The 21,935-nt window shown below is 43.0% G+C and overlaps 1 protein-coding gene and 1 long non-coding RNA gene across 2 annotated transcripts; one reads left to right on the forward strand and one right to left on the reverse strand.

The window, feature by feature from the left end:
- Positions 1 to 88: 88 nt before the first annotated feature.
- On the reverse strand, positions 89 to 19,503 carry LOC308407903 (tetraspanin-2-like). The gene is made up of 8 exons (XM_080899856.1): positions 19,192 to 19,503; positions 5,476 to 5,578; positions 3,440 to 3,537; positions 3,265 to 3,339; positions 3,103 to 3,186; positions 2,933 to 2,989; positions 2,754 to 2,837; positions 89 to 2,668 (listed from the first exon to the last, which is right to left on the reverse strand). Exons 1-8 carry the CDS (start codon positions 19,258 to 19,260, stop codon positions 2,603 to 2,605), a joined length of 636 nt encoding a protein of 211 aa, XP_080755982.1. The 5' UTR covers positions 19,261 to 19,503; the 3' UTR covers positions 89 to 2,602.
- Positions 9,042 to 9,966, forward strand: LOC308407904. Its single transcript, XR_013973743.1, has 3 exons — positions 9,042 to 9,100; positions 9,239 to 9,338; positions 9,546 to 9,966. It is a non-coding gene; the product is annotated as an uncharacterized lncRNA (long non-coding RNA).
- Positions 19,504 to 21,935: the final 2,432 nt, after the last annotated feature.

The following is a 21,935-nucleotide window of genomic DNA, read 5'->3' on the forward strand; positions in this document are numbered from 1 at the left end:
CCAATAAAGACCAGCATGTCCTCCCTGTGTGCACTTGTGCAAATGTCTGTGATGCAATAATGGAAGGACAGACACGTGAAGCTCTACAAAACCTTCAAAAAGCTTTATTAAACTTCAAACACCTATATTCCTGAGAGGCCTGGAATGGTATCAAAATAAATTAACACACAATCATCTATGAAAGGCTTGACTGTGTACAGAGTTTTTGTTTTTGAGGTGCACAGTGTGTTACATCTCCAGATTTGCTCTAACAAATAGAAATGAGGAAGACAGCAACAGATTGGTGGCTTTGGTAGCAGTAAACTGTGCCTCTGAAGTGACAGTCTGGTGATAGTCCTGTGTTGCTTCAGTCTTCAGAGTAAACACTGCCTCCTGGCACCCTGAAGTGGTTATCAAGTCTCACTTGTTGTCATCGCTTGTGCCACATTACAATGCAATGGAAAAAACAAAGAATAGTAATATTGACCAGCATGTCTGACGCAGCTTGATTGTTGGAACTTAATCAGCATTAAAATGATTGTTTTGAGTCCTCGTTACAGGATTCCTTGGTACCAAAAGCCTTTTGAAATATTTGGCAGGAAAGTCGTTGCTCGCACCACGTCAGCTTCCTTGGCTGAGCTCGAGTTGAACGCAGCACTGTGAAACACGCCATAAAATGGCGAGTCGAGCCCCGTCTGCTACTCGTCGAATACATTTGACAGCTAACTGCAGTCCAAGTCTACAAACGTGCACGCTGTTGCTACATTTATTCACTACGTTCAGCTCACCGACCAGCTTCAAGAAAGGCACATCAATCAGACGCTGTTCGAGCTGTGTGGATACAAACAATCTCGCCACTATTACACTGTACAGCTACTGCCAACATCTGTCTAAACACAGCATGTTAAATAGTAACTATCACATTTAGCACAAACAATGTACAATAGAAAAGGAAACATATTTACATCCTACTGTCCTGCCTGCTGGAAAACGTCCTATAGAATAAGCAATGGCCTGATTTAAGCTGGATAGGTGGAAACAACCCAGGCTGAGTCGTCTATCCTTCCCTCCTACACGCTGAGGTTAATGAACTGAGTCAAATATAGAGACTATTCTACTGCTTCTTTTTGAGGGTGGTGTAATTTTAAGGCACCGAGAGAAAACTGACGCAAGTGAGAAGACATCAGAGGCCTGGCTTAGATGAGCACATTTAACCACCACCTGTGCCTGTTCTCAGCTGACTGGATAGTTTAGCCTGTAAACATGACCGCTGGGTCTGGGTCTTCTATACAGTGTCTGATGGGACGCTTTGTTACATAACAGATTATTTTCATTGGACCACACAAGATGCTTTTAAATGAAGTTAATATATGTTCTTTTGGATTTGCAAAAGCACATTTGTGTAACTCTTCAGGTAGCCTTCATGCTCATTCCTGCTCAATAGAGGAATTTGGAGTTTGGTGATCTGCCTAACTCATCAGCACACACCAGCTTGGGAATGTAGTACTTAAATTAGACAACATATTATGCTCGTATATGAACATTATCATGCAAAGTAACCTAGTTCTGCAAAGATATGAGAGTTCTGAGAAATACACTCACTTTCTGTCCATGAGCCACATGACAGGATGAATGCTGCTTTCATATTTGTTAAATAGGAAGTTACATCCAAACTTAATTGTTTGAGAGTAAATACTGAACACATGGAAAAAAAACTGAATCCTTCCAAAGGTAACAAAAAAAGTGCGAACACATTTTTCCTTCTTCTACGAGACGACATGTTGACTGTCTTAAGTTAAGCTAACTGGCTGTAATGTATGTTTACTGGGCCTCAATCTGTTCACTTAACTCTAAAAATAAACCAAATAGGTGGATTTCCCTAAATATGAACGAGTTCTTTAATAAGATCATTGGATTTTGGTCATTTAGTGTAACCTGTGTGGTTTGAGTGGTTCACGGAGTGTCCGCTCACACTGTGATGGGGCATCCCGATGGATGCCTGCCGGATCGAAATACAGCGCGCATGAGTAACGCTCCACACCGATCCAACCAATCAAAACGGTCTCTGAGATGCAGAAATCTTTTTTAAGATCGTGGGCTCACGTAGCACAACATAGCTGTATTTGCGTGTCTGTGTGTGTGTTTCTGTGCGCACAGATAAGCAAACTCAGCAGCTTTCACCTCAGATTGCTTTCTCAGGCTTAAGTTTCCCACAGCCCAGGGGTCAGCGTCAAGGCTGTGTGAAAAAGCTTTCACACTGCTGTGATAGTATGTGGGTTCAAAATTTGTGGCCATTAGGAAAAGCTATTTGACAGGTTGTCTGCTCCGCAATAGAATTTATACTGTTCCCATTTGATATGTGAAAGTCTTCCCAGAATGCTGTGAAAGGTCGACTGTGGTTGTTTGCTTTGGACTGGAAATAAATAAGCAACAAACCAAACCAAAAGATCATTGCACAAGGGAGGGGATGAGCACTGCAGTGGAAAGGGATTGTTTCGAACATGTTCTACTTCCTGGCTCCCCAGGTGGTTGACAGACAGGAGATGACATTTAATACGAATTGCTGTACAGTCTTTACGGGCTGGATACAGAAGCAGGTCAGAGCAGAGGCCAAGGATCCGTCTTAGATGACCTCCCTGCTGTTGCGAATGGCACAGCAGAGCACCATGCTGAAAATCATCCCAATGATCTGTAGAGCAGCAAACACAAATCATCTTATTATCCGCCATCACGTACGTATGTGCATTCCTGACTTTTCTCTTCTCCCTGCTCACCATGACACCAGCAATTCCTATGCCCACGTATCCGACGATGAAGAGTTTACTGTTGAAGAAGTCTTTGATGCCCGTCTCGCAGTCCTGCAGAGGAGATGTTTTGTAAGGCACCAGACTCATTCATTTGATATCAACCAATTTAATTTCTGCTGATTGTATAGAGCTGCTCGAGGTCTTACCCGGGTGTCTTTTTCAGCATCGGGGCATCGGTTTTCTATAGTTCCACAACAGCTCAGCTTAAAATGGGAGGAAAAATATGAGAAGACAAGGCCTATTATAGGGAGCATTAAAAAAAAGCAATGATTCCTCATATATGTAGTTGATCATAATTGTTTTCTTCTATATGTACCACTTTCTGGTAAGAGAGGATCAAAGTGCCGTTGCTGTTTTCATTGTAGGTTTTTGCGTAGAAGTTCTGGACATCTTCAATTATCTGTGTAAGACAAGAAAAGTGAATTTGGACTATTGGTACTGCTTGCAGTTTTCAAAAACAGTGAAACAATGAACGTACCTTGTCTTTGTTTAAGAATCCAAACACTCCTGCTGCCACCTCAGACCCAAAGATGATCAGCAGACAGGCAAAGAACTGCAAAAAGGGATTAAGCGTTTACTACTCGGAAGTATAAAATGCCAAAAGTGCATTCCAGTTGGAGTTTTGCTTATGATGTGTGTGCATTTTTACTCACTGAACCCAGCAGGCACTGTGATTCTCTAACGGCTCCACAGCAGCCAAAGAAACCGACCAGCATCACCAGACCGCCGGCACCAATAAGTATGTACACACCTGGAGGAACATAAAAGGTTCTTGTTAATATGAACAGGAATGGTATACAAAAGATTTCTTGTGTTCATGTCAACACGCTCAGCTTTCCCCCGCATCTTGTTCCTTTGGTGATTAGGTTATGTTACAGAGTCACCACAAGGGGGCAGCATAGGACTAGGATTGTAATCTGAGTTAGTCGTAGTGCCAAGGAAAACAAACAGAGGCATTATAATTTCTGATTGTACTGTTTGCTGTGTAAATTGGTGCTTGGCCACATCCCTTTTTAAGAGTAGCCCTTCTTGTTGTGCCCTTTAATGGCGTCCTCAGTAAATACCCTTAATAGCAAAAGCCTGACTTAGAGGGAGGTCTGAGTGGATGCTTCATGCCATGCCCCTTGGCTAACCATTCAGTGTCTCATTAGGAAACACATAGTGCATCATGGGCTGGTCTGTAGGGAGGAACTCAACAGATCCGCTCCATGTAATCTCATGCAAGTGGGGTCTGTTGTGAGGCAACAGCTCCACAGAGGGTAGTTTAAGGCAGGGTGCTCTCATGTTATATGGGGTCAGGTCAGAGTGAGACAGAGAGGTCTGGTTTCTCAAAGTGCAATACAGTAACCCTGCAGGTTTTTCTTTAGTTGCCTGTAAAGAGTTTTGACAGCAGGAGGTGTTAAATGTGCTGTCAGTTAAGGATGGCTAATTAGCTTTTAACTTCTTCCATCTGGTGACAAGTGATGTTGCTGCTCGCACTGCGCCACAAGCTAAACAAAACTGTTGTTTGGGAAAGAAAGAAAGAAAGAAAATACTGGAAATCAGATTTTCCTTTTTTCCTCTGTGTCCCAACTTATTTTATCTTCCATCTTAAAAATAATTTTCAACTAAAAAGAAAGTTTTGTGTGGGTTTGATGCTATGGAAACAAGCCCTAGCAACTGTTGAGGGTGCTCAGCTGTGGGTACAGCGCTCGCTGTCAAACCCATGTGTAGCACTAGACGCTCAGAGGACCCGACAGGGGCCACCCACTCCGTCAATTCCAATGGACATCTGACTTCAGTTCACAGGCACTCTCGCAGAAGTGTTGAAATGCCTTAACAGTGTTACAGGATTCTGTAAGCAAATATTTCTCCCAGAGGTAGTCTACCATTACACCATGTTATCCCCCAAAGCAGTTTAGCTGGACTGGAGTCAAGAGTAGAAGCATCTCTTTTCCTAAAAAGAAACCACAAATATCTTCAGTATGACACAAACTATGTGTTCAGCTCATGAAAACCCTTGTAAATCCACTCCTCTCCCCCCCTTCAACATTCAGCACTTTATTATTATGCTATGTCCAATTTTTGCTTCAAAGGTTTGCCATTTGCATGATGTAACTCTCTTTAATTGTCCATATATTTCTCCCCTCCTCCTCTTTCTTTCCATCTGGGCAGATTGACCGATTAAAAGGTGGTGCACACCCGTGCGAGTCCACTAATGTATTCACACTGCACCACAGTCACTTCCTGTTATTCCCACTCATCGCCAGCATGAAAGTTTGCTAATTTAAAAAGTGTGAGAGAACATTTGATGCTTTAATAAGTTAATGCACATTTATCAAACAAGCCACTCAACTGGCACAATTCCTGCCTTACTTCTCCATTTCTATTCCTAATATTCAGCTTAATTGTTAACAGAAACAGCAGACCTTCCCTTGACCCATTTAAAGTGATTTCCCAGCTGCGTTTCTTTAAAACCCAAACTGGACTTTACTAGAAAAACAACTCCCAGTGGTGACGAAAACACAATTCATCACATTCAGTTGACAACAAGCGTTTTACAGAGCTTTTACCAAAACCTGCGGTGAATTAACCCACACATGTGTTAAATCAACAGCATTGTGCTGGATGTGGTTCGGCGTATTGTTACACAATTATAACGTGCCAGACTTGGCTGTAAAGATGAGCGAAGGTGCGCTGTGGTGCTCACCAATGAAGAAGGTATCTGGTGCCTTATCGCCGCTGAGCAGAGAAACAGTTTCTGGGTCGAAACGGAGCCACAGTCCCACCGCCAGAACGAAGGAGCCCATCAGCTGGGTGGAGAAAGAACGAGAGGAGACATACTCTCTATATAAATAAATGATAAAAAATAGCTGACAATGATGTGCTGCTTTAATAGTAACCAAACCCTCAAAAATACCAGATGCATTTAATGCACTGAGTTGCAAAAATAAGCAGACTCCTGGATATATTTTACACTGAACTATGTTTTTCATACAAATACTATCTTTTCTCTTGATCTCGGTCACTGTTTTAAGCCAGGATCACAAAAGCGCTGCTTTTTCCCAGCACTTTTTTTTTCCATTTGCAAACCGGCTCTCTCCTTCCTCCTGCTGGTGTTCCTGAAAGACACAACAATCCCTTCACCCTCTTTATAGATTCAGTTTAAAGGAGCAGACAGGCGAACGTGTCACACTTTTGTGTGAAAATGTCTGTCCACATTAAGGGTGGATCATCTGAGCATTTTAGCCCTGGAGCAGAGCAAAGCCATCTTACGTAACACGGAAACACCCTTTAACGACCACTGGCTTCCCAGTGGGGAGAAAATGACCAGCTTGGCTGTGTGCAGCACTGTGGCACCTTGAGCTTAAACAGGCTCTCCTGTTTGTTTGGAAATGTGGTTACATGTCGCTCATATTTTCCTTCATCTAAACCTCTGTTACTATGCATTAAACAAAATCATACTCAAGCCTCTTACTTTCAGGGAGCGTTACACAGCAAGAACGTGTTCCATAAGTGCTGCAAAGACCTTCAACTGTATGTATTTTCCCCTTTTTACAGAGATGTGAGTAGCAGGGGTCACTGTGGATGCTCCACTTACAGATCAGTATAGAGAGGTTTTAATGATCGCTCGGCCCCCTGAGGATAATCCAGTCTAAAAACCTTCATGTTGAGCTTCAAAACAACAGCACCGATACGTGTGTGTGTGTTTGTGTGCACGGAGAAATAAAACGACTTGTCTAAATTGTGAGTATTTAGGAGTCACATGGTTTCTTGGCATCCTAGTTCTAGAATTTAGGTAGACCGATGTTTGTGTGTCTGTTTATGTGTCCTCAAGCTCTGTTAGGTGAATTTATTTGGAGAAAGAAGCTCTGCTGCCAAATTCAGACAAAAACAAACTTTTCCATCTTAATGCTGCTTTTGTTTACTTTGCTCTCTCTTTTTTCCATTTCTTTGCTTTGTATATCTAATCTTCCCCCTTATTCTGCTGACTCCTGTGCCTCTTTCTTTCCACAGGTTGAATTTTACAGTGTTGGTTTAAAGTGAAGCCAGCAGCTCAGCTGTAAAGCATCGGAATGGGACAGGTGCTGGGAAGCCGGTTTCCCCCCGAATCGAGGATTTAGTGTGATGCGTGGTGATGTATGGGACAACTGAGCTCTTGGGGTTTCAGGATTAGCAGGTCCAAAGTGATAAAGCACAGCGAAGTAAAGGATCTGCAGACTTACTGAACCAGGCTGGATTAGCGTGGAGAGGGGCTCTGGATCTATTTAACGGTGGTATTTGTCAGAACACCTGGTGCGATGGTGTTGGTGCAAAATGTGAAGCGATTACTGCTTCCTACTGGATTTTGTGGATATGCACACAGTGCTGTTGGAAGAGCAAGGCCGTCTCGGGCTGCTGTAGATCGTGCTGCGGCTGTTTTGAAGAGCAGGTGGTTCTGAGGTTGAACGAGGTTTGTGCTCATTACTGCTGTGATTGCATTTAAAAGCCTTTTTCCAAATCACATTTCAAAACACTGCAGTCAGTAGCTGCCACGCTAAATGCATTCCCATCATGAGCCGGAATATCCCAAAGGTCCCATTAATACCCTCTCTGCTTTCATATCCCCCTGGTTTACCCCCCCCTCCCCCCAACTCCCCTGCCACACCCCTCCCTTGTTTTCTGCTACCACCCCCTGATTATCCCCATGTAGCCCCCCTTCTTTAACCCCACCTCATCGCAGCCTCGCCCTCCCAATCTCACCAAAGGACAAAGACCCACTGTCTCCCTGTGACTATATGCATTAGTGCACAATAGGATGGAAACTGACAGACACAATGAAAGAGAGACTGGAATAGGGATGGGAGAGAGAAAAGGAGGGAGTAAGTCATTAGAAGACTCCTCTGCTTGCATGCACAGACTACGGACACATTTTGTTCAGAGTATTAAAATCTCTCGGGTGTGTTCTGTATAGCCTAAGTCTCCAAAACACCAGTTTTTCCCTGTGTCCCCCCTTCAGTACCAATGCCTTTTATGTCTGGATATTTGCAGGAATGGATGGAAATCTTGGTATTGGAGCTTTATTGAGGTTCTTTTACAGTTTAAGGCCTGCTTTTTAAAAGTGCCGTTACATAGTGTTTTTGTGAGGGGAATTTCCATGAAAACAGGGGCTGAGCTGACACAGGGCTGTGGTCTTGGTCAGACAGTCTGTGGCATTATCCACTTTCTAGTTCAGACAAAAAAAGAGCTTTACTGTATATTAAACCAAAAATAGTTTATAAAAGTAACAAGAAAAATCCCTTTCAAACAATTCAAATCCAGCAGTAATTGGTTAAGCTTTTTTTAAAATAGTCTTTTGTCTGGTACATGTTCAGGAAAAAACAGAAGCAAGGGCACTTTAAAAATGATGGGCAGCAGCAAAGTGTAAATAGGAGCGACATAATTATGGGTGGAGTAAATGCTATTGTACTCAGCCACAGGCGGGGCTGGTGGAGTGAAACACATCTACAAAAAGTGTTTTTTTAGGCTTTTTACCAGAAATCTTCAAAACAATGTATTCTAAATGTATCCAGACAGCGGTCAAAGTATGAGTAACCTGCTCCAGCTGAAGTGGCAGCAGGAAAGCAAACAAAAAATGTCAAATAACATGATGCCATACAAGAATTATGTGAGCTGGAGCCAGTGGAGTCTGACATTTACAAGGGAATTAATTACTCAACGTGTCAACATGGGATACCAGTTTTTCTTGATCTCGTGTCCTTTAGGTTCATAAGCCACTTACTTTCCATCCATCCATCAATTTTCTTAATTCAGCAGTTTGAGAATAGGGTGGCTTGAAGAGTTGCAAACTATCCCAGCTGACATTTGAATGTTTCCTGAAGTGATGTCCCTTTAGCGTACTCTTACCCTGTTCTGCTGCATGCGTGTTAAAAGTCCTACATGACCCCAGTGCTCTGTTTTGTTTGTCTTTTAGTTGGTTGGTTTGGTTGCATTAAATACTGTATTCATGCAGGGTTTTTCAGTTCTGTTTCAGTTCTCTTTGTACTGTTACATCTTGACTTTATGAGTCTTGTGGCTTTCATTTGCTTTGGATAAGGTCATTTCATTTCTGTGAAAGACTTGGTACTCTCCCCAGCAGGCGCTTTCATTTTCAATTAGAAAGAAAGTAAATCTTCCTTTCTAATTGATTGTGGGAAAAATATGTAATGAACCGCTGATCTGTACCATAAGTCATCCTTGCGGGGGTTGTCGGAACTGTATGCGCAGTCGCACTAAGGACAGATGTGATCAGGGGCATGCCCCGTAACGCGTATAGAGCAGTCTGTCGCGGCAGGAATAAGTTGTACAAAGTCCATGTAAGTTACGATAATACTTTGATAAGTATGATAAGTGTGTTTCTAATGTAAGGTATGTTGCTGCGTTTGTATTGTGAGCTATCTGAAAACCCTTTTATTCTTTATTTACGTTACTTACATCCATGTGCTATTTTTTAGCTAGACATGTGTGTCATGCAAGCTAGCAGCACCCCATGAGAAACGGGCCGAAGTGTTTAAGTGTTTACCGGAGTTTTGCACCCTTGGCAAGCGGACTGAGGTATGTGATGAGAGATGATCTGTTGTTATATTTTATTTAACTGAACTGTGTAATCCCTTGATGCTGTTTGAAGTAACCCCTTTTGTTTTATTTAATCTGTGACTGTATATCTCAGAATTACTTGTTTGAACTTGCCTGAATTAACTTAAGCTCATTGTTATAGTTCAAAGGGTACTGTACGGGTATCAATTTTTTCTTATTTTATAGTTTTCACGGTGCTCAACGTCCAGAGAATGAGCCGTGTGTGGTGAGGAAATAAATGGCTGCACCCGTTAGAGACTCTTCTGTCGTTCTTGATGCCAAGGGCTGCTACAGTGAAAACTCATCGCTGCCTTGCAGCCATCTACACTCATCTTATTCTTTCGTCGAACTGTGAGTAAAGGAGTGTATCGCATCATCTAGAGACTACTGGATCAGTAAAGGACTCAAAATAAGGACATTATAAATACAATGTCATGCACACCTTCATCTTGTAAGCTGTGTGAGCAAATGATCTTCAACATGGCAGTCTAAAGTAATGCAAGAAAGAAAGACCTCTTCTGTATTTAACACAGTAGCATGTAAAGTTGTGATGCTGAATATCCCACATTTCTTGCATCAGAATGTCTAAGACTGAATCTGGGCTTTATGCTATCAGTTGTACTTCTGTAAAAACTTAAGTGGCAAATTGTCTGATTTCAGGGCATCATCAGTATTATTTTGGTTTTGTTGCCAGTCTGTGAGGTTAAAGGTGTAAATATCTAAGTTGAGTGTTAATAAGTTTGAAACCACCACTCAACCCATTTGAGTTAAGATATATACACTTAAAAGGGCAGGTGCAACAAGCCAAAAATAAAATTAATAATAATGTTGTCCCCTGTTGAAGAAATAGACAAATCTACAGAGGCACAAGAGGCCAGGTCCAGCTCCAGAGAGCGAAGACTAACAGAAAAGGGGCAGGAGATGCATGAACAGGAGGCCAAGAAAAATGAAAGGTCATTTAGCAAGGCATATGAGTCCTGGAAGGAGTTAGCAAGAGGAGTTAGAACAAGGCTGAAAGGTTTCTGCTCAAACGAAGACCTTGTTAGAACACAAACGGACATTAAGGCTAAAGAAGCATTAATGCATGAACTGTATGAGCCTATCCGACGTAATCATACTTCTACTCCAGATGTTGTCAAGAAAATGGATGCGTGTGTTGCCCTAACAACAGAAATTTGTGATCTCATTAGTAAACGACTAGAAGATATAGATAAGACTTTTAATGACAGGCTCGAGAAGGAGCGTGTAAGGATGATATTAAGTAAGGAGGAGTATGGATCTGTTTTTGGGAAAACTGAAACAGAAACAGTTATTTCAGAGCATTCAAAGGGCTCAGATTCATACTCTGGAGCCACATCTACGACTTCTAGCAAACGTGTGGATGCCGAAGCTGACCTTGCAGCTAAACTAGAACAGGCGAAGGCAATGCAACGAATACATGAACAGCAAGCCAAGTTGAGTAGCTTAGAGCATGAGTGGAAAATCAAGGAAGCACAAATGATTGCAGAAATGACAGCAAAGCTAGAGGAAGAGAGAACTAAACTGCAACAGCTACAGGCAGAAAATGAGGTAAAAGTAGCAGCAGCCAGAGTGAGAGCTTACAACAACTACGATGGATTGGAAAGCCTTAAGTATGAAGCAGATGACAAATCACAACTTGATAGCCAAATCATTGAATCTCAGAATCCATTGAATCCACAGGCTGAATCATTTCGACCTCAGTGTGCACCACCTGAGATTTTGCAAAGGCAACAGGAGGTCAGCTTAACACAGGAGCTTGCAAGCTTGTTCGTCTCCAACCGTCTGCCTGCACCTGAACCCACAGTGTTCACTGGTAACCCTTTAAAGTTTATAGACTGGAAGATATCCTTTATGGCATTGATTGGCCACAAACCCCTCCCCGCAGGCGAAAAAATGTTGTACTTGAAAAGTTATCTTGCTGGTGAGGCACGGAAGGCGGTCGAAGGATTCTTCTATCGAAACTCAGAAGATGCATATCAGGGTGCCTGGGAGATTCTTCAGGAGAGGTATGGAAGTTCATTTGTCGTCCAAAAGGCTTTCAGGGATAAACTGATGAAATGGCCAAAAATAGCTCCCAATGACCCAGTAGCCCTCAGAGAGTTTTCAGATTTCCTTCAAAGTTGTGCCGAGGCCATCCCTCATGTTAAAGGGCTGGCAATTCTAAATGATTGTGAAGAAAATCATAAACTTCTCAAAAAACTGCCCGAATGGCTGGTACGCAGATGGGGTCGTGTTGTTGTGGATGAACTAGACAGATGTCAAGAGTATCCACCATTTGCTCATTTCACCAGATTTCTACAAAGGGAAGCTAGAATAGCCTGCAACCCCATTGCTTCTCCCTTCTTATTAACCACTAAAGTTACAGATGAAAGGCTTCCTAAGAGAACCAAGGCACTCAGCACCAATGCTCAAGCTAAGCACTCTGCAGGTAAACCAGGGACCTTAATTTCAAAGCCAAGACCACCATGCTTCGTCTGCAACGATGAAACACACGGTGTCGCCAAGTGCCCAACCTTTGCCACAAGGCTTCCTGATGAAAAGAGAGCTTTCATTCGTGAAAACCGTCTTTGCTTTGGCTGTTTAAGAAAGGGTCACACTAGTAAAGAATGCAAAAGAAGGCACACATGCACTATATGTGGTCGAAATCATCCAACTTGCTTGCACATAGAGAGAATTGAGGGAGCCAGTGAAATGTTAAACAGTGATTCACCATCTGCAGGAAATGAGACAAAGGAAGTCCGCAATGTCATGTCACACACATTGACAAGATACTCCTCAGCTACGTCTAGCATTGTTCCAGTTTTTGTGTCATTGGCAGAAGACCCCCACAGTGAGATTCTCACATATGCTCTGCTCGACACACAGAGCGATTCAACTTTCATCTTGGGAGATCTGGTCTCTGCACTAAATGTGAAGACTCAGCCAGTGCAATTAAGGCTCAGTACAATGACAGCAGTAGACACAGTCATAGCTAGCAAAGTGGCTTGTGGATTGCAAGTTCGTGGGCTCCATAGTGAGTCGCATGTTCAGCTACGCCAGGCATATACAAGGGATTTCATCCCAGTCGATAAGTCTCACATTCCTACAAAGGACACCGCACTTCAGTGGCCACATCTGAGGCAACTGGCAAACAAGCTGCAGCCACTTCAAGACTGTGAAGTGGGATTGCTGATTGGCTATGATTGCCCATCAGCACTGGCCCCTCTAGAAGTCATTGTAGGGTCAGAAAACCATCCATTTGCTCAAAGAACCGTGCTTGGCTGGAGCATCATAGGATCAGCAAATCCATATCTTGATAGAAAGGAACATCAAAGCTTTGTACACAGAGTGGCAGTAAAGGAAATGCCATTGCCTCCGGTCAATGATGTGTTGAAGGTCCTAGAAATGGATTTCAGCGAAAGAAACTATCAAGATAAATATGTTTCTCAAGATGATGTTCATTTTGTAAAACTCCTCAGCAGCACAATCACAAAAAGGAAGGATGGACACTATGAGATGCCACTTCCTTTCAAGGGCAGCTCTCCACCTATGCTGCCAAACAACAAGCGACTGGCTGAAGCTCGTTTGCAACACCTCAAGAGGAAGTTAAGGTCCAACAGGCAGTACCATGACCATTACACAGCATTCATGGAGGAAACCATCAGCAAAGGTGTTGCAGAACCAGCCCCCCCAGCACATGAGGGAGAGACAATTTGGTACATCCCACATCATGGGGTGTACCATCCTAGGAAACCAGATAAACTTAGGGTGGTCTTCGACTGTTCAGCCAAGTTTCTGGGCATCTCTCTGAATGACACCTTATTGACTGGCCCTGATCTGATAAACTCTCTAGTAGGAGTTCTCTGCCGCTTTAGGAGGGAAGCAGTAGCCATCACCTGCGACATTGAAAAAATGTTCCATCAGTTCTATGTTCCACCCAACATGCGGAACTACCTGAGGTTCCTATGGTGGAAGGGCGGTCAGCTGGAAACAGAACCCCAAGAGTATAGAATGGCGGTGCACCTTTTCGGTGCTGGTTCCTCTCCAGGGTGTGCCAATTTCGGCCTTAAATATCTTGCACAGCAATGCGAAGCCGATTATCCTTCGGCTGCTGCTTTCATTGAAAAGAACTTTTACGTTGATGATGGACTGACTAGCGTCCCATCAGTCACAGAAGCTACAGACCTGATTATCAATGCACAGCAGCTGTGTAAGACTGGAGGTTTACACTTGCACAAATTTAACTCGAACAAGGTGGAGGCGCTATGTGGTGTTGCGCCTTCAGAAAGGGCAGTAACCACCGGACCTCTCAACCTTAGCCTGGATTCAACAGCGGAGGGTCACGTACTTGGCATTCAGTGGTCAATAGAAAGTGACACCTTCAGCTTCAACATTGACAAAAGGGACCAACCCTCAACTCGTCGTGGTATCCTGTCCGCTGTCTCCTCCCTCTACGACCCTCTGGGTCTTGTAGCTCCCTTTATCCTGAGTGGTAAATGTATTCTCCAGGAGCTGTGTCGCATTGGCGTAGGTTGGGATGATCAGCTTCCCGATAGCCTACATGCACGGTGGGAGCAATGGAAAAGGGATCTACACAGGCTAAAGGAAATAGCGATACCCAGATGCTACCATCCTCCAGACTTTGGCAACATAGTGAGGGTGGAACTGCATCACTTTTCAGATGCCAGTAACATAGGTTATGGTGCATGTTCCTACCTCAGATACAAGAATGGAAAGGATGAAGTACACTGTAGCCTTGTGTTAGCCAAAGCAAGAGTCGCACCAACAAAGCTCATGAGCATCCCAAGGCTGGAGCTTTCGGCTGCAGTAATCTCCGCAAGGCTAAGCGTCATGTTAAAAACAGAGCTCGGCATGCAGATTGACGAGGAATTCTTTTGGACTGATTCCCAAGTTGTATTGGCCTACATCAGCAATGAGGCACGGCGATTCCATGTGTTTGTCGCAAATCGTGTTCAGCTAATCCGAGAAACCACAAACCCTGCTCAGTGGCACTATGTGGATACGGCAGAAAACCCAGCTGACCACGCTTCGAGAGGTCTATGTGCAGGGGACATTCTGTCAACGAACTGGTTATCGGGTCCTAAATTTCTATGGAAACCTGAGATACACCCAACACTACATTTTTCACCAGATTTGCTAGTCTGTGACCCTGAAGTTAAATCGGTGAAAACCTTTGCCACCCATGCCAATGAGCAAAATGACATTCTGAACCGTCTAAGCCGCTTTTCCAGCTGGACAACGCTCATCAGAGTAGTTGCAAGAATTAAGAGACTAGGCATGAAGTCAGATCGTGTCAGTAGCATTGTGACGGTAGAGGAAAGGAGAAAAGCTTGTGAACTAGTAATCAGTCTGGTTCAGCGACAAGCCTTTTTGCAAGACATAAAGACACTTCAGAAGGGCAACTCTCTTCCATGCTCTAGCCCCCTAAGTTGTCTTGATCCCATCTTAGATGAAGGACTTCTTCGTGTAGGTGGAAGACTGACAAAGGCAACGCTCAGTCGGGAACTAAAACACCCGGTTATCCTTCCAAAGGAAAGTCACATTACAAGACTAATACTGTCTCATTACCATGCCACCATCTGTCATCAGGGTCGCAGTCAAACCCTAGCAGAACTCAGAGCAAATGGGTTTTGGGTGCTTGGGGGAAGCAAAGCAGTTGCCAAGTTAATACATAAATGTGTGCAATGTCGAAAACTTCGGCGCCCCACCGAGGAGCAACGCATGGCAGAGCTCCCGAAAGAAAGGACTGAAGCCTCCGCTCCTTTCTCGTACTCTGGTATGGATTGCTTTGGTCCATTTTCCATCAAGCGGGGCCGTAAGGAGTACAAAAGGTATGGGCTTATCTTTACATGCCTGTCTTCACGTGCTGTTCATATCGAGATGCTAGAAGACCTATCAACAGATGCATTCATCAATGCCCTTAGATGCTTCATCAGCCTCAGAGGAGCTGCTTGCCAACTCCGCTGTGACCAAGGCACAAACTTTGTAGGAGCCAGAAATGAGTTCAGAGAGGCTCTCAAACAATGTGACATGCAGGCACTGGAGGCTTTCCTGGCAGACAAACAGTGTGAGTTTGTTTTCAATGCTCCTTCTGCAAGTCATGCTGGTGGCATCTGGGAACGCCAAATTAGGACCATTCGTAATGTGCTAAATGCCACTACTGCTCAGTGTGCAGGAAGACTAGACGATGCCTCTCTTAGAACTTTGTTTTATGAGGCCATGGCTATTGTAAATAGCCGCCCCTTGACTGTGGGCAGTATCTGTGACCCAAAGGCACCTGAACCTCTTACTCCGAACCATCTTATACTGATGAAGTCCAAAGTTGCTCTACCACCACCTGGGAAATTTGTGAGAGAAGACTTGTATGCAGCGAAGAGGTGGCGTAGAGTACAATACTTAACTGAGCAGTTCTGGGGTAGGTGGAAAAGAGAATACCTCATGAATGTCTCCACAAGACAGAAGTGGCACAAAACCCGCCGTAATCTAAAAGTGAATGACATTGTTATCATCAAGGAAGATATGTTACCAAGGTGTCAGTGGCAACTGGGGCGTATCGTTGAAACTATCGAAGGCGATGATGGTTTAGTCCGTCGGGTCAAAGTTCAAGTAGGAGTCCAAAGTCAGACCAAGAAACAGGACCGTGCTTTCAAGCCCCCCATCATCGAGCGGCCTATTCAAAAACTGGTGGTTCTTGTTGAAAGAGAATAATAACAACCATGTTATTATCTGAGAGGAACTGACATACTGACATAAACAATGTAACAGTCCAGGTGGCACCTGTTCTATGATGTTTGTACACCTGTATATTGGTTGAAGTGGTCTCATTTTGTTGTTGTTCAAATCATGTATGATTAGCTAGTTTGTAAATCATAGCATGATTGGTGGGAGTGTAATGAACCGCTGATCTGTACCATAAGTCATCCTTGCGGGGGTTGTCGGAACTGTATGCGCAGTCGCACTAAGGACAGATGTGATCAGGGGCATGCCCCGTAACGCGTATAGAGCAGTCTGTCGCGGCAGGAATAAGTTGTACAAAGTCCATGTAAGTTACGATAATACTTTGATAAGTATGATAAGTGTGTTTCTAATGTAAGGTATGTTGCTGCGTTTGTATTGTGAGCTATCTGAAAACCCTTTTATTCTTTATTTACGTTACTTACATCCATGTGCTATTTTTTAGCTAGACATGTGTGTCATGCAAGCTAGCAGCACCCCATGAGAAACGGGCCGAAGTGTTTAAGTGTTTACCGGAGTTTTGCACCCTTGGCAAGCGGACTGAGGTATGTGATGAGAGATGATCTGTTGTTATATTTTATTTAACTGAACTGTGTAATCCCTTGATGCTGTTTGAAGTAACCCCTTTTGTTTTATTTAATCTGTGACTGTATATCTCAGAATTACTTGTTTGAACTTGCCTGAATTAACTTAAGCTCATTGTTATAGTTCAAAGGGTACTGTACGGGTATCAATTTTTTCTTATTTTATAGTTTTCACGGTGCTCAACGTCCAGAGAATGAGCCGTGTGTGGTGAGGAAATAAATGGCTGCACCCGTTAGAGACTCTTCTGTCGTTCTTGATGCCAAGGGCTGCTACAAAATATGTTTTTGTATTAATTTATACCACGATTTACAGAATGCAGATTAAAATGTTTGATATGTTTGATCCGTGAAAAAGCAGCTGGCGCATACTTAGATCCTACTCTATTTAGAAATTGCATCGGATGCTCTTTAGATGTAAAAACAGGAGAACAAAACTTTCCCTCAATGTGATACCCAGTGTCACTATAGCTGACTCATAAGTAACAACGTTGCAGTTTGACTGCATCAGATAAATGGTATCATTTGTAACAAATTGAGAAACTGTGGAAGAAAAGATTACAAGCACATGTGTGACCTTTTTAAGATGATAATCTCTGCACAAGAACAAGGACATTATTTTCTGTTGGACTGATAACCGGTAAACTAAAGTTTCCTACTGCACCTTTTGTGCACAACACTCTGAGACAGTGTTTGCCTTGTAGCCTTCTGTTTACCTTGCTGGCTTAATTTTTTACTAAATAGGGCAAAGAACACAGAGCAGACAAGGCAGCGAGGTACTGATGGTCTGTTTACAGAAGAAATATGGTGAAATATACACAATAGCTTGGCCTGCGTTTAATCAGTGGCCTTTTCTTTAACAGGGTTCTGCGGGAATCTCATCTCACCCGAATGGTGGGAGCTGGAGTGTGTGTCTGTGTGTGTTTCATGTGTATAACTACAGTAATATCACTCTTTATATACTTGAGGTAAAAAAACGATTTATTTTCTGTTTAACGGTCTACAGTCAGAGTATTAGTGTTCAACCGTCAACTGGGGCTCAGGAGGGGATTTCAAAGAAATCCTATTTGCTTTCATCATTCCCTTCTCTTCATCACTCACTCCATAAACAACAGAGAGGACTGCGGCCCAGCGGGAATTGGCGTGCAACGATTATGAGTGGTGGGTAATCAAGCAGACTAAAAACTGCAAATGAAGAATAGTTTCTGTTTTCATTTTTTCATTTGTAACACAAGCAGTCGGCATTCATCCACAGAGCACTCCAACACGCTCATACTGATCTGTTTTCTGTCTTTATCTGGGTCAAATTCAAGCCAACTGTCCCTCTTACACCATGTGAGCACGCACACACTATCCCTCGCAATCTCCCAGTGACCCTTTTCTCTTCTGTCACATTCACTGTCTGCCTCACTGTACATCCTCCATCTCTAAATCTTTAACTCTTGCCTATCGGATGGCTAACTCTTTCTCACCCTGTCATATCTCTCATTTTTACCCCTCGGCATGCAAGTGTCCACTCACAGGTGCCATCAAGCCAGGGATAGTGGAGTTTGCCAATGGTGGGACCAGTCAATCGTAGGAGAAGTGGGACTCATGCAAGCTTTGCTGCTTAGCCAAGCAGGAGCAGCCAGGGCTCGAGCAGCAGCCTGAAATTATGCCATTGTCCCACTGTCACAATAGATCCTTTCACAGGGCGCTGATCCACTCCACAGATGCTTGTTGGAAAAGTCTCTTTCACACACGCAAAGATACACACACACAAAGAAACTTGTCCATGAGTGGTGAGTGTGAACAGCGGCATAAATAAAGGCAAAGTGCAGCCCAACACTCACGGTCACACAAAGAATCTGTAAGGAATGAATAGCCAAACCTGTGAGGTTTATTCACGTGTGGAAAGCATGTGCACAAGACAAAATAACACACCGACGTATATCCATCGTTGGCAGCCACCTGACTGTCTGGAGTAGCATGAGTTTATCTCTGAGTGCTGCTTGTAAAGAAAACAGAAGTGCGAGCAGAGCTTTTCTTGATTACAAGTCAGTTGACAGTTTGTGTTAATGAGGAAATACAGCACAGAGCGCAAAGAGCTCAGCTTGTTTTCCACGCTGCTGTGTCTCAATCTGTGTCCCTCTCTGCCTTTTCATTCAGTCTTCCTTTCAAAAACACGCTTCCCCGGGAAGAAGAAGGGGGGCGGGATTTTCCTCTGTGGAAAATCTGATTTGAGACCGGAGAGCCAAAACTAAAAAAACCTCTAGCTGTCACCCTTTCAGCGCCACGCAGAACAGCCCAAACCCGTGCTGGAAAGCAACTAAACAAAGCAGATATTCGTGGGTGAAAACCGCAAAGCGCCTTTGCATCACCGCTAAAACACCACGTGGACGCGAAAGTCTGCCGCGCGGAGTGAGAGTTGCTATTCCGCACTGCTGCACTTGCTCGTCGTTTATTTACGCGCAACTTGCATCTCATCAGCACCGGAACCGAAAACATCCACTTACCCAGAATGTGAAGTTGAACACGAACAGCAGGTACTTCACGCATTTCATTCCTCCCTCCACCTTCCCCATTGCGACTGAATGACACTTTATTCTGTTTATCTCCGTAAAATACTCAGATGGTTACCCTGACGGAACAAAGAAGAAACAGCGGTTCAGCCCACTGCGACAGCGCTTCAGCATCAAGAGACGCTGTCACGGTAGCCTCTCTCTCTCTCTACCACACACACACACACACACACACACACACACACACACACACACACACACACACACACACACACACACACACACACACACTGCAGGATCCGCTTAGACTCTTTCCAGACCGCCCCTTTCAATAATGCAGAGGGTGGCAGAAGGGGGGGTTGAGACTGCTCAATGGGGACGTTTTTTTTTATTATTTGCCTGTAAACGGAGACATCAGTTTCCCACAAACGGAATTAGGCTACTATTTTTTAATAAAATTGTAATGTTTTTAAGTTTATTTTGGCTTTGTATATTTATTTGCTGTTTTTTGTTTGAAATGTATCGCATTCTGCATAACGGCAGCCTACCTTCAATGTGGAAAGTGAAATATACAATAAAGTCCCAGATAAAGATAAAAAAAATTAACTGGTTGGTGATTAGAAATGGGTATTAATTACATTACTCAAAATGTCTGTTCAGCGCAAACTTTCAATTCAGTCTTAAATCAAATCGGGAGTTGCCTCAAGGCACTTTATATTGTAAGGTAAAGACACTACAATGACAGAGACAAAACCCCAACATTCAAATGATCCCCTTTGATGGAACACTTGGTGACAGTGGGAAGGAAAAACTCCTTTCTAACAGGAAGAACCACCAGAATCATGTTCGGGGAGGGTCAGCCATCTGCCAAGACCGTTGGGAGTGATGGGAGGAAGACAAGAGAAAGAATGCACTGTGGAAGAGAGCCAGAGGTGAATAATAACTAATGATAAAGAGTGGTGTGTAAGCACATTCCTTCCTCTCTTTCAGCTCGCTGTGCTTTCAAAAAATAATTTTGAAAAAGATGAAAAAAAAACTTGCTGAAACTCATAAATTCAACAGTTCTTAAAACATGTTTATGATGACATGAATTTTGTGTTGTTTGCATTAATTCCTATTCTTAACACCTTAGGCTGATCAAAAGCTTTGTTATGCACACATGAAGTATGGGGAAAAGCAAGTAAACAAAGGAAGTATGTCTCCGCAGCCATTAAGTTTAAAAGCATGTTTCATCAGTTTATTGTTGTAATCACAACAGATAACAAGATTTACTCAAGATTTCAGCAACAGCCACGATAGTGTTGGGCCATTTCCTATCAGCAATCACTGAGGCAAACACTTCCTGTAAACCCAGAAAGAGTATGTACCAGTTTAGGCCTGGTGTAGAAAGAGATGGGTAAAAAACATAAAATAAAAATAATTGTCTGATAATATATTGACACGTTTATTATTTATTCGTTGCTAAGTTACTACTTCTAAATTTCAGTGAATGGCCTGGGGGCTAACAGACAGTTTCTATCCTTAGCTGCCTGTGGTGCTTAATCTAATCCTGGTGGGATGAGTTCATACAAGTTCATTTTCTTCCTACTCACATAAAATATGTCAACATATTGATGTCACTAAAATCTGTTTAAATAATTAAGTGAAGACACTTTTCAAACAATGTATTACGTACGATATAATTCATAGCAAAATAATATATAATAATGGAAATTACTAAGTTAGGTAACCAGTTCAGGTTGTTAGTGTTCTTATTTTTATATTGCAGCTGGATCACTGGGTGAAAAGAACCATTACTGTATAATTAACAGACTTATATGTGCAGGTAATGAAATGGAAAGAGCAGCTCGTCTGTCGGATGTTTGTCATTGATGACATGTAATAACTGCAGAGCACCATATTCAACATATTTTCCATACAGCTATTGGAAGCAGGGAGAACAGCCAAAGAAAATTATTTATGTCTTTTTTTATCAGTGGCAGTCAGACACTGGTCAAAAAATGTCCTCATATTGGAAACAAAGTGGTCTGCCAAGCTGAAGGGGAGGCAGAATCAGATAGAACTGACATGGTAGAGATTTTAGAGAAAACATGCAACTGTTTCCAGTCATTCGCCTGTGCATCTGTCTCAAAACTGAATCAGTTAAAAACCCCTATTTGTGTTCTGAGACCCATTAGAGGAACTGTGGAAGATGAAGAAACCACAACAAAGCTTACACTGGACACTTTTCAGAGCAGCTCCAAAAGTGGAAAGGCTGATAAGACCACTCAGCTTGTTCGCTGTTGTTGGCTGTTAGTGGCTCAGTTGCTATGCAGTTCCAAACATGTGAACATGAAAAGTATGTGCAGGTCTTAGCCTCCACTAAAATAGATAACAAATGACCAGCTGGATCATTTATAGCTCAACAAGATACTTAATGGGTCAATCATTGAGTTGCTCTATTATGGCTCTGGTATTTCAAGGCGACTGATAGGTTTGACTTTACTTGGAAGGCGACGTGTATAAGTCGAGTCTTTTTGGAAGCATGTTGTCATCACTGTTATTGGCGTTCTGTTGTAAGCAGATCATACTTTTGTTTCTTGTTTCTTGAATGTGTGGGATCATCAAGAGCAGATGTTTGCCCATTGTTTCATCCTGGTCTGGAGGAAGGCCTTCGCCCTTTCCGTGAGACCTGCCAGCTGTAAAATCAATGCAGCCTCACGCAAAATTGTAATTTATTTTATATTTCATATTAATGA

Source organism: Rhamphochromis sp. 'chilingali' (assembly GCF_963969265.1).
Source record: "Rhamphochromis sp. 'chilingali' genome assembly, chromosome: 12".
NCBI classification, from domain to species: domain Eukaryota; kingdom Metazoa; phylum Chordata; class Actinopteri; order Cichliformes; family Cichlidae; genus Rhamphochromis; species Rhamphochromis sp. 'chilingali'.